Source organism: Muntiacus reevesi, chromosome 4 (assembly GCF_963930625.1).
Source record: "Muntiacus reevesi chromosome 4, mMunRee1.1, whole genome shotgun sequence".
NCBI lineage: Eukaryota > Metazoa > Chordata > Mammalia > Artiodactyla > Cervidae > Muntiacus > Muntiacus reevesi.
In genome coordinates this window covers 35,127,746-35,145,791 of record NC_089252.1, presented here as the reverse complement: position 1 = coordinate 35,145,791, position 18,046 = coordinate 35,127,746, and the positions used below count along the sequence as shown (strand labels likewise).

The window sequence follows — 18,046 nt, the reverse complement described above, 5'->3', positions numbered from 1 at the left end:
AACACTTAAAGTTAGTTACCTCAAATAATTCCCTAAACTGCCCTCTAAGATGTCCTAAAATGATAAAATCGAAGCTCAGTGAAATCAAATGACTGGTCCATGGTCATAATGCTAATGCAAATGGTGTTAGAAATTTCAATCTATATACATTGCTACTGTTATTAACTGCGCTATTAACCACTTAATGTATTTCTTATTTTATTTCTTATTCTATATCCCCTTTTAAGTTCTCCACTACACAATGTTTAGTAAGGAAATTCCAGAACTTAACGCCTTTTTTGATCTTTTTGGCTGTGCCATTTGGCCTATGGGATCTTAGTTCCCTGCCTGGGACTGGAACCAAGAACCTGGAATCCAGACTCTGTGAAAGCCCAGAGTCCTAATCACTGGACTACCAGGGAATTCCCTAAAAACTGTCTTAGGAAAAGATAAGTTCTGGAAAAACCTAGTTGCCAGAAGAGGACTGCTCAGAGCCAATTGCAGATCCGGACTCTTTACCTTGCAGTTTTACTAGGGGTTAGTGCTTCTGATGGCCTGTTAAAATTGCATTTTGCTCTGTTTTGACTCTTTCTGCACTCCATTGGTAGCAGTGATTAGTAAAGCAGTTGTGCTGGAGGGGCTTACTGTAGTAAGTGTGGTTTAAAAATGAGCTGACGCCCTAACAGCTCCTATGGAAATTCTTTGGTCTTCTCTAGGCTTATGTCATTTAACAGGCTGAATTCTCATAGGTAATGCAATATTCTTTGGTTTGACAGGACACTCACCATTTGAGGATTCAGTGTCTTCATGACTTGTAGCTGTAGACCTACTGGTTAGAGCCAAGTGCCAAGCAGGAGGTTGTAGGGAGGCTCGAGAAACAGGAGGATCTCATTGGGATCCCAGAAATAAGGTCAGGTTTTCACCCTCTTTGGTCAAGTTGGCTGAAATTTTTGAATTATCAACCCTGAAATTAAAAGTTTACATTGTTTTAGACATAGAGAATAGACATTTATGGACACGGGGAGCGGGGAGGAGAGGGTGAGATGTATGGAGAGAGTAACATGCAAACTTACATCACTGAATGTAAAATAGATAACCAACAGGAATTTGCTGTATGTCTCAGGAAGCTCCAGCAAGGGCTCTGTGTCAACCTGGAGGGGTGGGATGGGGAGGCAATTGGGAGTGAGGTTCAAGAGGGAGGGGATATGCATATATCTATGGCTGATTCATTTTGAGATTTGACAGAAAACAGCAAAATTCTGTAAACTAATTATCCTTCAATTAAAAAATAAATATTGAAAGAAGTTTATATTGTTTTAATGTTTCATTGCAATGTTTTATTTTAGTTTTTCTTAGTCCTACTATACATATTAACAACTCAAACATTTTAAATTCGCGTCTGTGTACATTCAGCTTTATATACTTGCACATAAAATCTATGTGTGTATGAAGTATGTTTTTATTGAAAAATAGGACATTTAAGAATTTCTCAGGGAAGTTTTACTTCTAGTCAAACTAGGGTTTTACTTCTAGTCTCTAATTCCAAGAGGTGTTTGTATGTTTTAAAGGAAGAGAATGTCTGTGGTGCATGAGCTGTTACCAGGATGGCTGCTGGATCACCTCGCTTTCATTAACAAGATAAGCTATGAACTTCACCAGCATCATGAGCCTTGCTGTAGTAAAAGCCAGCCTACTTCTTCTGTTCACCTTGATTCTCTTCACATGGATTCTGTGTCCTCTTTTGGAGCCTCTGCTACATTTGTTGCTTCCACCAATAAGCCAGAGAAAGATGATAGAGGAAATTGTGAAATGTTCATACAGAAATACGTATTTCGATCTGAACTGTTTGATGTCAGCAAACCTTATATAACTTCAGCTAGTCACAAAGAGTGCCAAGAAAGTAATGAAAAGGAAGATCTAGTAGATGATGTTAAGAAAGAAATCTCCATTTCTGTTAATGGCAAGGTAATAACTCTTAAGAAATTTTTATTTTTCTACAGAGAACGCAAATGTATTATTCCAGTGTCTCAAATATCTTGTGATTTACTAATTATAAAGAATAGTCAATAAATCCTAGTGATATGTTAGCATATCCAGAGTAATTTTAATTTTTTGCTAACATTCTACCATTTTTAGAAAACCAAATTTGCATATTTCAAAAGTTAAGTTGATTCAAAAGTGAATGCTTTGTAAATTAACAAACAAAGCTACACACACACAAAAAAAACCCTGTTTGCTTAGGTTTCTGTATTAATTGCATGTTTTTACATATATTTTTGCTCAAAAACATGTATACAATTCTAAAGCAGTGTATAGATTTGGGGGGGATTTTAGAGATTTTTCCTTTGGGGATAAACTGGTATAATAAATGTTTGGAAGAAGTGTAATATTTTTGAAAGATTTCTAGTAATAAAAGTAGAAAGTTACTATGGAAAGTGTGTATATTCTTAATGTATATATATTTGTATACACATCGGTGTTATCAAAAGTTTTGAGAATGCCATTAGGGTCAAATTAATTATGCTTTAATACTTTTTATGTACTTGAAGAATTCAGAGATAATTATACCAAGTCCATTTCAGATAGATTATATTAATATTTTTTTTTGTTGTTAGAGATAGGAGTTACATTCATTATTCAACCAATAAGTGTTTCTATATGCTGTTGCAAACAGAGTAAGGAAACAAGATAGATATAATCTGCTTTTTGGATCTTATAATTGAGTGGGGAAGAAAGATACTAAATAAGAAAGCATGTTGAGAAGTATAATAAGGAAAGTAATAGAGATTCCATTATTTTTTCAGTCAGCATACTTTTGTTGTTAGCCTGCTAGGAGGCTACCATGTAGGCACTGAGATTTCAGGAACAAAAAGTAGAAAGTCCCTGCTGTGTATTGTACTCACATGTTCTTTGGAGTTGTTAGATGTAGAACAGATATATCTTATTTGTACCCAATCTTCAGATTATACATAAAGATCTATTAAAAGTACATTGCAGATTTTTTTCTTTGGTGTAGAAATTAAGAAATTTCAGAATAATTACCCCATATAGCAACTGATAGATTACACTGGTGACTCTTTATTACAGTATCAGTTTCCTTGTGTCTATGGATGTCAGTGCTGCATTTTATTATATTGTTCTAGTTCTTTCTAATAGCAGATGAGACCTAGGTGGCCTTTTATCACCCATTAAGTTTGCAGTAATAGTAATAATAATTATGATTATTTGAGAAAGTTTACCTCCCTAGTCCATACTCTTTGCACTTCTTTCAACCTCAGTAGTTAATTATTAAGTCTTAAAGAATGTGATAGACAGTATGGAAAATGTGAAAAATAAAAAAGAAATATTAATGTATTTCAAAGTATCAATATTGTGATGGATGGCCATAAAATTTTTTCCCTGTAATTTACTCTTTAGAAGCGAAAGAGATGTGTTGCTTTCAATCAAGGTGAACTGGATGCTATGGAATACCATAGAAAGGTACGGTGTAAAATGTTCATTGATGACATTGAAAGGTTAATGTGAACTAGTATAAGTAGAAGGACAATGTGAATAAGGGTGGTCTTAAAAATCAAGAAACCATTTTGATCAAGGTTAGAATTTAACAGTGGAGTGGTTTATTGTTACTTTTATAGTAATTAACAATTTAAACCAATTTTTATTAAAACTCCATATACTTAACATACATTTAACATACATAAACTTATGCTATATTGGTAAAGTCTAGAAATTTTATAAGTTATAAAAGTGTACTGGCAGTAGGTAAAAATAGCATAAACTTCTGCTACATTGCTTAAGCATATATTTCACATAAATAAACTAATGCTGTATGAGTGTGGTGATATCTTATTGAGGTTTTTAGCTTGCATTTCCCTAGTGACTAATAATGTTGAGAGTCTTTTCATTGCTGTACATCTATATACATTGTTTGTTAAAGTTGTTTAGGATTAATGTTGATTCATCTTTGAATATTTGATGTAATTCACCAGTGAGATTATCTAGGCCTGGTGTTTCCTTTTGGGGAAGGTTTTTATTAATAATAATCAGGTTCTTTAGTAGAGCACAGGGATTTTCAGATTTTCTGCTTTTGCTTATGTCTATTTTGGCAAGTTGTATTTTCCAAGAAACTTGTCCATTTTATCCAAGTTGTCAAATTTATTGGCATGATGTTGTTCATAGTATCCTTTTTCCATGCTTTTAATGTTAATAAGATTTGTGATGATAAATGATCACCCTTTTCATTGCTATATTGGTGATTTGTATTCTTTCTTTTCTAGCGTGGGTCTTGTTTTTTGGTTGTATTTTTCAAAGAACCAGTCTTGTAAAAAAGTTTTTTGGTAGCTTTTTTTCTTTGTTGTGGCTATATATATATATATATATATAAAACATAAAATTTACCACTTTTAACCATTTTTAGGTGTACATGTTAGTGGCACTGAGTACATTCACTTTGTTTTCTAATCATCACCATTATTTATATCCAGAATGATTTTGCCATCCCAGCTGAAATTCTACCCATTAAACAGTTTGACTCCTCATTTCCTCTTCCCCCTACATGCCACATTTTATTTATCTGTTCTTCTGTTCATCCACATTTGGGATGTTTCTACCTTTTGGCTGTAGTGAATAATGCTGCTATAAACAGCATTATAAATGCTGCAGATATAATATGTATATATAAACATGTGTAAACACATGCATGTTTATACACTCACACATTAACATGAGTGTCCCTGCTTTCAGTTTTCTTGGGGAGTATACCCAGAAGTGGCCTTACTGGATCATCTGATAATTCTGTTTCTAATTTTTTGAGGAACTGCCTTAGTGTGTTCCACAGTGGTAGTACCATTCTGCCTTCCCACCAGCAGTGCATAAGCATTTCCAGTTTCTCCATATCCATGTCAGCACTTATTTTCTGTTTTTATTTTTTTTCAGTTGCCATCCTAATGGGTAAGAATGGTGTCTCATTGTGGTTTTGATTTACATTTTTCTGATGATCTTTGATGTTGAGCATATTTGTATGTGCTGTTGGCCATTTGTATGTCTTCTTTGGAGAAATGGCTGTTCATGTCCTTTGCTCATTTTTAAATTGGGTTTTTGTTGTTTTTGGAGTTCTTTTATATTCTGAATATTAATCCTTTATCAGACACATAAAGTGATGTCAAGTATATTCAAAGAACCAGCTTTTAACTTAGTTAATTTTCCTTACTGCCTGTTTTCTATTCTGATGATACTGTTCTCTATTATTTTCTTCCTTTTGGTTTACTTTGCTCTTTTTCTGTTAATAACTTCTTAAAGTAGAGCCTTTTGTCAGTGAGTTTAGATCATTTTTCTTTTCTAATATAAGCATGTAAGTTTCCCTTGAATTGCTGCTTTAGTTGCATTCCACGTATTTGGATATGTTGTATTTTCACTTTCATTCACTTCAAAATATTTTCTAATTTCCCTTGTGATTTTATCTTTGACCTATATGAATTATTTAGAAGTCTGCTATTTCATTCTCAGATATTTGATGTTTATCTTAATATCTTCTTGTTATTGATTTCTAGCTTAAATCCATTGGAGTATAAGAATATACTCTGGTGTCAGTCCTTTTAAATTTATTGAGTTTTATTTTACAGTCCAGCATGTGAATTATCTTTGTGACTGTATTGTGAGCTATTTTTTACGTATTTTTGAATATGTATTCTTTAATTGTTGGATACAGTGTTCTATGAATGTCAGTTAGGCTAGTGGATTGATAGTGTTGTTCAGAACTTCTGTCTTATAGAGATTTTTGGTTTATTGGTCTATCATTTGTTGGGTCGATTTTGCTTGGGTGAGTTTAGAATGAGGATTTTAGTCTAAGGCTGATGATTATTCCCTTTTACTGACACAAAATCTGTTATGCACAGTACCCCTGTCAAGAACAATGATGAACTGTCTGAGATTTTACCTTATTTGGAAGCTAACAAGTTAGCAAGTTTAGGTCTAAGATTTTATTAAAACAGATTTAGATCAAAGTATTAAAGTAACGAGTTTATTAAATTAAGAAGCCACATGTATGTACTGATCACTGCGCAGCTGGAGACTTGACCTTCTGCAACTCTCAAAAGCTCTCCGTCTGTGCAGCTCTCTGCTCTGGTGTCCTCCCTGCAAACTCTTGCCGCCTTGGCCTTTCCAGACTCCCAGCTCTGGTTCTTTGGCTCCGCGAGACTGCTGGTCTCTAAACGGGTCTCCTCCCTGTCCTGCTACATGAAAACTTTCTCAAGGCAGTAAGCTGGAGCAATTGGGTTCTCCTTTTATTTAGGGAGTACAATTCTGGGGCTTCCCAGGTGGCGCAGTGGTGACGAATCCGCCTGCCAATGCAGGAGATGCAAGAGATGCAGGTTCAGTCCCTGGGTTGGGAAGATCCCCTGGAGGAAGACATGGCTGGAGAATGTCAGCCATGGAGAATTTCAGCCTGGAGAATCCCATGGGCAGAGGAGGAGCCTGGTGGGCTACAGTCCATGGGGCTGCAAAGAGTTGGACATGACTGAGTACATGTGTAATTGTATTAATAATAATATTCTGCAATGCTTGACATCCACCCGAGGTCTGAAAGCCTTTTTTCTGAAAATAACTTTTTAAAAGTAATTTCAGATGAAAAGTACTCCATCTTATCCAGAAGCAGTACTGGCTTTTAATTTTATAATTATTTTGGTTCTGTTATTGCAAAACTTTTAAAATTATATTCATTTTATAGAGTTGACTTTTTCTTTAACAATTCAAGTTATATTTTTATGAAATCAAAAATATGTTTACTTTAAAATTAAATTACTAGAAAAATTAAGATTAAATGTGATTAAAACTTAATTCTTTTTATAGACTAGAATTTTCACTTCTGGAAACATTATCAAATTCATCTTATAAATTTTTAAGGATTTTTTAAGATATATATTGCTTAGTTATTTAGTTTTCAGTGAGTTTATGGGATTTATATTATTCCACAGTTAGGAAATAGCTGTTCAAAGGTATAGTAACAGTTTCTTTTTCTTGTAGTATAAAATTATTTTATTGTAAGCATTAAGAATGTTGGTTTTAATCCGTAAGTTGAAATATTCAAAGCATAGTAGGAAACTTTATTATTTAGAAAATCGTTTTAATGTCAGTGATGTTTTATTATACTTAAATTCTATTACAGATCAGGGGGCTGATTTTGGATGGATCCTCACAATTAATCCAAGAAGGTCTCACAAGTGGCTTTCTTCATTCATGTTCTGAAAAACGGAACAAGTGCAGTGAGACAATTACATTACCAGCTGATACCTGTAATTTGTCAGAATTGTGTGAAATGGCAAAGCATTTGCCGTCTCTGAATGAAATGGAACTTCAGACGTTACAGTTGATGGAAGATGATGCCTCTGTTACAGAGCAGGATTTATTTTCACGGGTTGTTGAAAATACCTCTAGCTTTACAAAAATGATTACTTTAATGGGACAGAAATACCTGCTGCCACCAAAAAGCAGTTTTCTTTTGTCTGACATTTCTTGTATGCACCCACTTCTGAACTGTAAGTAGTTATTATCTTTATTATTAGATAATTTTTCTGTGGCCTCAAAAGTCAAGAGCAAGTCTGAATGTTGAGTGAACATCAGTATTTTGTGATAGGGTGAATAATTTTCTGTTTTTTATTTTTTAATTTAAAACTTTAAATTCAGTTTTAAAGTGCTGACTTATGCTTTAAAAATTAAAAAAATAAGTCTTATTACAAACAAGGTATCAAAAACTTAACTAGTCCCCAAGAGAATAAATATAGTTACTGCTCTATACTTAGGAATTCAGGATATAATTGTGTTTGACCAAGTAATTTTTTTTTTTTGACCAGGTAATTTTAACTTTTATTCATAGCAAAGTAGAAATGAATGTTTCAGATAACATTCAGATATGAATGTTAATTCCGAAATTATTCTTAGACTTTTAGGTTACATTTTAAGCTATTTTCAAGTTTATTATCTAAAGTTTCTCAAAAGTATTTTCCCGTGTAAAGTTGAAAATTTAGGTATTGATGTTCAGAGTTATCTACACGTAAATTTGAATTTGGATTTCTGAAGCTTAACTATGAGTCTTTAGACACTTCACAAAACTGAGCCTCAGTTTCCTAATCTATAAAATGGATATGATGATACCTACTTCTGAGGGTAATTTTGAGGATTAGTTGAGATAATTTGCACCACAAGCTTAGCTCAGTGATATGTTTCCAATAAAGTATAACTATCATAATATTCTAAGGGATGAGATAAGAGATATATTGATTAAATTGAATTTAATCTGCTATATACTGTTATTTGTACATTTTGTAGCAAAATTTTAGGTGATTAAAGTAACAGCTTATTAATGATAAGCTTCTTTTAATTACTTTCAAGCCGTTTTAAACATGAGTGGTTATTCATGTCACAGTGTCATAAAATTCTTCAGGGTAAATGACAAGATAACAAAATAATGAGAAAATCATGGAATATTTGAACATTTTTCCCCCATTCTTTCTCATCTTTGTTACTCTAATCGTTTAAAAACCATTACATCCTTATTTTAATTTTCATTCTTTTGAATGAAAATTATGAGATTGTCCACTTACAAAAATATACCTTTGTGTATAAAGGGAAAGGGACAGCTCTTCCTTGTAGTAAAATCCCAATTAATAAGTGTAGGTGGAAAAGAAAAAATAAATGTAGATGGAATGATGTAACTAGGAAATTTCTGTTTGACACATAGCATAGTACTTGGGTGTCAAAATAGTGGGTGAAAAGATGAGATGCAGACTATTTGCAGAGTCTTAAAGTATGTCCCTACCAGATAGTTAATAATTACTTAGGTAGAACTGGAGAAACCTGGCTGACAGAACTTGAACCAAACAAAAGACTCAAGGTGGTATCACTGATCATGAGACATTCTGACACCCTGTGCTTCCTGCTGGTGACCAGCCAGTAGTAGTCTTCAAAAGTATCAAGGTCAAAAAAGATAAAACCTGAGAAACTTTTCCACATTGGAATTAATTTATGAGACATAGCAATTAAATGTGATATTGCTGGGGATCCTGGACCAGGGAAAAGGATACTAATAGACAATTGGGGACATTTTATCAATGTTAAGGTCAGTATGTCAGTTAAAAAATTGAAGTTTTATTTCATGTAAAAAGTGAAAAAAAAAAGGGAAAAAACCCCACATCCATCCTATTTGAAAGGACCATCTTAACATGGCTGCCAAGACTCACATAGGGCATTCACAAATCCTCGATGTCTAGCTAGGGGCTTCCCAGGGGGTACTAGTGGTAAAGAGGTGAAGTGAAGTGAAGCCGCTCAGTCGTGTCCAACTCTTTGCAACCCCACGGACTGTATCCCACCAGGCTCTTCTGTCCCTGGGTTTTCCAGGCAAGAGTACTGGAGTGGGTTGCCATTTCCTTCTCCAAGTGGTGAAGAACCCACCTGCAAATGCAAGAGACAGAAGAGATGCGGGTTTGATCCCTGGGTTGGGAAGATCCTGGGTTGGGAATATCCTCTGGAGGAGGGCATGGCAGCCCATTTCAGTATTCTTGCCGGGAGAATCCTATGGACAGAGGAGCCTGGCAGACTATAGTCCATAAGTTTATAGAATCGGACATTACTGAAGTGATAGCACAATGTCTAGCTAAGAGAGCTGTAGTTTTTAGGAAGGGTGCAACAGGTGCAATTATATTAAAATCCCAGAGGTACTAAATTATAAGGGGAAATCTCAGTTTTTTTGGATGAATTATTCTATTTGAATAAATGCCACAAATCCTTTTTTTTGCCAGCATGTTTAAATATATTTGCCAGCATATTTTTGTCCATAGTGAATGCACTTCATTGTTGAAGAACATGTTTAGTTTTTAAAGTGGTACAAGTAGAAGGTATTTTCTGAAATCCTTTCTTTGTTTTCAGGTAAGAAAACATATGATGTGATTGTGATAGATCCACCATGGCAGAACAAATCAGTTAAAAGAAGTAACAGGTAAGTGTATCTGGCAGCGCATCAGTCTCATATGCTTTCTGAAAGCTATAGTTGTTTGTACATTATAGTTACATAAACTGAAAGTGTTACTTTATGGTACAAAGTGTCTGAAAAACTAAAACACTTTAGTTTTAAAATTTTAATTCCATTAAGTGGGTAGGTTAAGTATGTAATTCTCTTAAATGAATGTTAAAATGTAAAAAAAAAGAATGTTAAAAGTAATATTTATTAAAGATGAAGGTTACTGACTGAATTAGTTCAGAAATGTGTCTATAACACCAAAAGACAACATTTTTGCCTTCTTTGGGGCTTCCCTGGTGGCTCAGATGGTAAAGCTTCTGCCTGCAATGTGGGAGACTTGGGTTCGATCCCTAGGTCAGGAAGATCCCTTGGAGAAGGAAATGGCAACCCACTGTAGTACTCTTGCCTGGAAAATTTTATGGACGGGGGAGCCTAGTAGGCTACAGTCCATGGAGTTGCAAAGAGTCAGACATGACTGATCAACTTCATCTTTCACTGTGCCTTCTTTGATATCAAATTCTAAAGTTTTGAAATATGTGCCAAAATATAGTATTCCTTAGTAATCGTCTATGAATGAAATTGTCTAATTCATTCTGAAATTTGTTTTAATTTATGCCACTGTTCAGTTTATGTAACCTTTTAGAGTGACAAGTTCAGTTAGTAAATAAGATGAAGTTAAATAGCTTTTCAAAAAACTAAAAATTTCCCTCTAGTTTTGGTGAATATCTTCAGTTATATTTCGTCTCACTCTTCAGTCTTCTAGACTGAACAATTTCTGTTACCTTGACTTAAACTTCATGTGAAATTTCTTCTTCTCCACAGTTATCTTCTGTTTCCTTATGTTTTTTGTTTATGAGCTGTACCAATAATTGGATTTTTCCCTCTTAAAAGTTGCAAGGATCATACAAAGAATTTATCCATCTATTCTCTATATATGTGTATTTGTGTGTGTGTGTGTAGATATCTGTATATATATATAATTTTTTTCTGAACAGTTTGAGAATAAGTTATTTAGGAGAAAGAGTAAGTTACTCTGAAATATCTATTCTGTATTTCTTGAAAACAAAGATATTTTCTTATATAATCATAGTGCAGTAATCAAAATAGGTAATTAAGTTTCCTTTTCAATTTTCTAGTTTTCTTTTATTAATAAGAATCATACAGGGAGTTACTGTGATATATGCGTTGTTCCCAGTTTTACCATCTGTGATAGGTGAAATAGTGTTCTCTCCCTCCCCACCCCCTACCCCTGTTCAACACTCCCTTCCATGTCCTTATCTTAATCTCTGGAATTTATGAGTATGTTAGGATACATGACAAAGAGAAATTAAAATTCCAAATGGAATTAAGGCTGCCAAGAAAAGGAGATTACTATGCATTACATGGACAGGCCAGTCCATAGCATATCACAGCTAGCGGCCGTGAGGAGATCCCCCACGTCCAAGGTCAGGAGCAGCGGCTGTGCTTTGCTGGACTGGCCGTGAGGAGATACCCCAATTCCAAGGTCTGAGAAACCCCAGTAAGATGGTAGGTGCTGGAGTGGCTGTGAGGAGATACCCCATGTCCAAGGGCAAAGGAGAAGTCCCAGCAAGACTGTAGGAGGGGTGAAATCATGTTTAGAATCAAACCCCCTACCCACCAGAGATGCTCAGAGGGCATAAACAAACCCTGTGTGCACCAGGACCCAGAGACCCACAGAGGCTGAGACAGAGCTGTGTGTGAGCGTCTCTGTGGAGGTTCGGGTCAGCAGCGGCCTGCCGCAGGGACGGGGCTCTGGGTGCAGCAGACCTGGGTGTGGCGTAAGCCCTCTTGGAGAAGATCGCCATTAACCCCACCACAGAGCCACCAGAACTTACACAGGACTGGGAAATAGACTCCTGGAGGCACAAACAGAACCTTGTGCACCAGGGCCCAGGAGAAAGGAGCAGTGACCCCACAGAGACTGGCCCAGACTCGCCCGGGAGTGTCCAGGCGTCTCCAGCGGAGGCGTGGGTCGGCGGTGGCCTGCTGCAGGGCTGGGGCCCTGAGTGTAGCAGCGCATGCGTGGGACCTTTTGAAGGAGGTCGCCATCCTCTTCATTACCTCCACCATAGTTTGGCCCCAGGTAAATAGCAGGAGTATCTCCTCTCAGCTACTCGCTGCTCCAGCACCATGCATTCAGGTATGACCTAAATCAAATCCCTTATGATTATACAGTGGAAGTGAGAAATAGATTTAAGGGACTAGATCTGATACACAGAGTGCCTGATGAACTAAGGATGGAGGTTCGTGACATTGTACAGGAGAAAGGGATCAAAACCATTCCAAAGAAAAAGAAATGCAACAAAGCAAAATGGCTCTCTGAGGAGGCCTTACAAGTAGCTGTGAAAAGAAGAGATGCGAAAAGCAAAGGAGAAAAGGAAAGATATACCCATTTAAATGCAGAGTTCCAAAGAATAGCAAGGAGAGATAAGAAAGCCTTCTCAGTGATCAGTGCAAAGAAATAGAGGAAAATAATAGAATGGGAAAGACTAGAATTCTCTTCAAGAAAATTAGAGATACCAAGGGAACACTTCATACAAAGATGGGCTCTATAAAGTACAGAAATGGTATGGACCTAACAGAAGCAGAAGATATTAAGAAGAGGTGGCAAGAATACACAGAAGAACTGTACAAAAAAGATCTTCATGATGCAGATAATCAGGATGGTGTGATCACTCACCTAGAGCCAGACATCCTGGAATATGATGTCAAGTGGGCCTTAGGAAGCATCACTACGAACAAAGCTAGTGGAGGTGATGGAATTCCAGTTCAACTATTTCAAATCCTGAAAGATGATGCTATGAAAGTGCTATACTCAATATGCCAGCACATTTGGAAAACTCAGCAGTGGCCACAGGATTGGAAAAGGTCAGTTTTCATTCCAGTCCCCAAGAAAGGCAATGCCAGAGAATGCTCAAACTACTGCACAAGTGCACTTATCTCACACGCTAGCAAAGTAATGCTCAAAATTCTCCAAGCCAGGCTTCAGCAATACGTGAACTGTGAACTTCCAGATGTTCAAGCTGGATTTAGAAAAGGCAGAGGAACCAGAGATCAAATTGCCTACATCTGCTGGATCATGGAAAAAGCAAGAGAGTTTCAGAAAAACATTTTTTTCTGCTTTATTGACTATGCCAAAGCCTTTGTGTGGACCACAGTAAACTGTGGAAAGTTCTTAAAGAGAAGGGAATACCAGACCACCTGAACTGCCTCTTGAGAAACCTGTATGCAGGTCAGGAAGCAATGGTTAGAACTGGACATGGAACAACAGACTGGTTCCAAATAAAGAAAGGAGTACGTCAAAGCTGTATATTGTCACCTTACTTATTTAACTTACATGCAGAATATATCATGAGAAACGCTGGGCTGGATGAAGCAGAAGCTGGAATCAAGATTGCTAGGAGAAATAGCAGTAACCTCAGATATGCAGATGTCACCACCCTTATGGCAGAAAGTGAAGAAGAACTAAAGAGCCTCTTAATGAAAGTGCAAGAGGAGAGTGAAAAAGTTGGCTTAAAGCTCAACATTCAGAAAACTAAGATCATGGCATCTGATCCCATCACATCATAGGAAATAGATGGGGAAACAGTGGAAATAAGGGCTGACTTTATTTTTCTGGGTTCCAAAATCGCTGCAGATGGTGATTGCAACCGTGAAATTAAAAGATGCTCACTCCTTGGATGGAAAGTTATGACCAACCTAGATAGCATATTAAAAAGCAGAGACATTACTTTGCCAACAAAGGTCCCTTTAGTCGAGGCTATGATTTTTCCAGCAGTCTTGTATGGATGTGAAAGTTGAACTGTAAAGAAAGCTGAGCACTGAAGAATTGGTGCTTTTGAACTGTGCTGTTGGAGAAGACTCTTGAGAATCCCTTGGACTGCATGGAGATCCCACCAGTCCATCCTAAAGGAAATGAGTCCCTGAATATTCATTGGAAGGATTGATGCTGAAGCTGAAACTCCAATACTTTGGCCACCTGATGCGAATAACTGACTCATTTGCAAAGACCCTGATGCTGGGAAAGATTGAAGGCAGGAGGAGAAGGGGGTGACAGAGGATGAGATGGTGGTATGTCATCACCGACTCAATGGACATGAGTTTGAGTAAACTCCGGGAGTTGGGGATGGACAGGGAGGCCTGGGATGCTGCGATACACGGGGTTGCAAAGAGTCAGACATGACTGAGCAACTGAAGTGAACTAGCATATCTGTATATAGGAGACCTAACTGAGGGAATTTCTTTTTTCTTTTCTGTTATTTTTCTCTTCTCCTCTTTTCTTTTTCCCTCTTCTCCACCCATCCTCCCCCCAGTCTTTTCTCCTCTTTCTTCCTTTAAAAGTGTATAGTATGTAGAAAAACAATATCAAAAAAGAAAATAAAAAGTAAAAGTGTATAGTATAAGCATATTTATAGGCTGATGGTAAGAAACTACTAGAGAGGTTGAAAATACAGAAGGAGGAGAGTACTTAGCATTACTGATAGACTAGAAGATGGGAATAAAAGAACACAGCTGTAAGGATAAGCTTTAAACACATGAAACCATGCTGTTTCCTTTAAGAGAAAATTAAGAGAAATAGGTAAGTGAAGTTGTATAATGAGGGTTATTATACACCCACATCATATACCTGGCAGAGGGTTAGGTGGTTGAAGGAGTCTGAAGACCTTTATTTTGACTGATATTTGCATATTTCATCTGCCAAGAGTGTGTTTGGGCAAAGGCCTTAAGAAGAGATGAGAGTTTGTAGTAGTTGACCAAGGGTAAGTAAAATAATTGATGAGTAGTTTTGAGAACCTGAGAATGGATTGCCAATTTTTAGTTTAGCATTTTTCTCCATCTGATTTTTTTCTATATGAAGTTGAATAGAATTGTGTTGAAGTTGAATTGAATTTAAGATTGGAGGTTTGCAGGAGTTACAGAGTGAAGGAGTAAGGGGGTGGTTATCATAGTGCATATAATTGTATTTATTTAGGGGAAGAATAGTTGAGCGTGCACATTATTTAGATTGTCCTTTGACATCACCCAGGATACTGGCAAGATTTGTGTTGGCTAGGCATAAAGATCTTAAGTCTTCATTGAGCATGGTGAGTGAGGATGTAATGGGTTCCATAAGAAGGCTAGAGGCTAGATAGCATAATTCTCAAAGAGAAGGGGATTTCACACAAAGGTAGATGACTGACAGCCTGGATCTGGAGGGGAGCCAGGAGAATACCGACCTCTCCTCTCATTGCTGTGTAGGTTGGGATTGGACAAACGACCACACTGGTTTGATGGGGTGTTATGGAACAAGTAGAGTTCTAACAAGAGAAACTAGGCTTTGTACTACTGATGGCCAGGAGGTTCAGGGCTGTAGAATTTTTTTGTAATGAAAGCACGAGTGTTTCAGAGAGCCCAGTAGAATTGATTGAAGGATGAAAGAAGCAGGATGATAGATTGAGTGTTGGAAATGTGGTGGGATATTGAGACAGTTTCCAGACTGTTAACGGGGTCTCTGGGCTTCCCGGGTTGCGCTAGTGGTAAAGAACCTGCCTGCCAATGCAGGAGATGTAAGAGACACGGGTTCGATCCCTGGGTTGGGTTGGCAAGATCCCCTGGAGGAGGGCATGGCAACCCACTCCAGTATTCTTGCCTGGAGAATCCCATGGACAGGGGAGCCTGGTGGGCTACAGTTCATCGGGTCCCAAAAGATTTGGACACGACTTAGTGAATTCACAAGCACATATGTAGTGTACAGATCATCACAAGATTATATTTGCTTAATTTTAAATGGTATAAAAGCATATAGAAAATATTAGTAAAATTACTGAAATGTAATACATTCAGAAGTGATAAAGAAATTTGGCCTGATCATTTTGAGTTAGTAAAAATGAAAAGTGGTATTTTCAACTTACCTGTAACAATGTGTCCACTGGGTGTCACTGTGGCTTTGTATTTAGTTACACAAATAAATAATTGTAGCTTTGTGTTTGTGGAATCAGTGTTACACAGGTCTTCTCCCTGCTTATTTTTCTCTTTTGCAGTGAATTTTGCTAATATTTTTTTTCTGTTTATTTTTAGATATAGTTATTTATCGCCACTGCAGATAAAACAGATACCTGTCCCTAAGCTGGCTGCTCCAGGCTGTCTCATTGTTACGTGGGTGACAAATAGACAGAAGCACCTGCGTTTTGTCAAGGAAGAGCTTTACCCGTCTTGGTCTGTGGAGGTAGTTGCTGAATGGCACTGGGTAAAAGTAAGTCCCAAAGTTAACGTATTCGTTAACTTTATTTGTTCATGAGGTGCAATGTACAAGTCACATAAAGGTAGCACCTGCTTTTTAATGTTTAACATGGCATCACTCTACTTCTTCAACATGGTCTAATTAAAACATTTACTTTGCTGCTAAATACCTTTGTCTTTTTATTCTCAAGGCTTTTTGCCTATTTGTTCTGTATCTTTTTGGAGTAGAACCCCAAACTCCTGGTCGTAGGAAATCACTCAGATGGATATCAGGATGACGCTTTAAAAAGCTCTGATCGTCTGTAGTTTAAGAGACAGTAAGCAAATACCTTGGGGGGTTTGTCCACCACTAAACATAGAAATTGCCTTACTGTTCATCTTCTTCCTCTTTACTCATCCAAAACTTCAGCTGCTCTTTGTGACTTTTTTTCCTTTGTTCTTTTCTTTATCATACCCCTCCCCTCCCCCTTATGTTGCTGGGGATGGAAGGGAAAATAGCAAAGAAACCTAGTGTGGAAGAGTTGGGAAAATGCTGGAAGCAAGGCCTTTTATACTGTGAATCTTAACTGTGTTCCTCAGTGCTTGTTTTTGAAATAAATGATTCCAACTTGTTGATGAGTTGAAAGGTCTTTAATATTAATCTTTGCTTGGTTTCAAGAATACCAAAAAATGTAGAAAAGTCACGTGTCATTCAGAGTTCATTGGCTATCCTTTTAAATGTACATTGTTTACTTAAATGAATTCCACAAAAGCCATCCTAAATTTTAAAAAGACAAACCAGGTTTTATGGACTGAATGTTTAACATTTATGTTACTGGTCTGTTCATTTTAGACACAGGAGAGGGCTATTTTTAATGTGCTTTGTAGTGTACTGGAGCATCTTCTGAAAGCTGTGTGCATTGTTTATTTGTACCTGTTTTATGACACTTGGCAAACAGGTGCTTATAATTGTTGGTTTGCTTTTACAGTTGTACTCTGGGCTTAGCTGTGGCTGATTTGCTATAGGATCATTATGGGCATGTAAAACTCCACTCTACTCTATCTGTTACAACAGTCCTTTCATAGTCAGAAACTGGGACCAAAGTCAGGAAAAGGTTACCTTCTGAAATTAAAACCAGTAAAATGAAAACTAAGACTCTTCATTTCTGGTAGTAATCCGTTCTAAGAGGTGGTATGATAGTTTAAAACAAAAATATGTTTTACTTATTTATGAAATATGTAAAATATGTAAACATATGAAATACTTACTAGGTGTTTGCCTATGTTGTTACATCAGTGGAATAATCTGCGTTGAGTATGAAGGAATCCAAAGCGTCAGAATTCGCCAGTGTTTATGCAGCACTGTGTGGAATAGCTGCTGCTGTTCGCAGGCCCTAGAGGTGATAAAAGGACTTCACTGGTTTGGTTTTTAGGTACCTTGATATACGCTAAAGGATTCCGTAGGGATATATATGAATATTATGATAGTGCAAATATCTGCCTCCATGCTTAATTAACAAATTGAATATTGTTTTAAATTGTGTTATGAGTTTGATTAGTTAGAGTGAGTCTCTGGGAGTCTGATCAATCACTCCAGGATGAAATGATGAGATTGAATTTCGGATTTATAATGCCAAGAGGTTAGAACTTTCATTGTCTGTCTCATCAGTTCCCAAGCTACTTTCATTATTAATTTTAACTCTTGACAGTATTTAATGACACTGTTTCCTATAAATAAAGGAAAATACTTTATTGTAACATACTTAGTCACATTGCCAGTAATACAGGTAAATGTTATTTGAATGAACAAGTGAATAAATGATCGCATGGTTTCTAGTA

General features: G+C 36.6%; 1 protein-coding gene across 6 annotated transcripts in view; it reads left to right on the top strand.

The window, feature by feature from the left end:
• Positions 1–18,046, top strand: part of METTL4 (methyltransferase 4, N6-adenosine) — a 37,021-nt gene that overhangs the window by 1,370 nt on the left and 17,605 nt on the right. For all 6 annotated transcript variants that reach the window (XR_010662895.1, XM_065932511.1, XM_065932513.1 and 3 more), the window contains 5 exons: positions 1,548–1,944; positions 3,397–3,459; positions 7,142–7,511; positions 9,898–9,967; positions 16,067–16,241. Coding sequence is in view for 5 of the 6 variants with exons in the window: in XM_065932513.1 (XP_065788585.1) it covers positions 1,548–1,944; positions 3,397–3,459; positions 7,142–7,511; positions 9,898–9,967; positions 16,067–16,241 (1,075 nt within the window). In the remaining variant the exon portion in view is untranslated. The remainder of the gene's footprint in view (positions 1–1,547; positions 1,945–3,396; positions 3,460–7,141; positions 7,512–9,897; positions 9,968–16,066; positions 16,242–18,046) is intronic.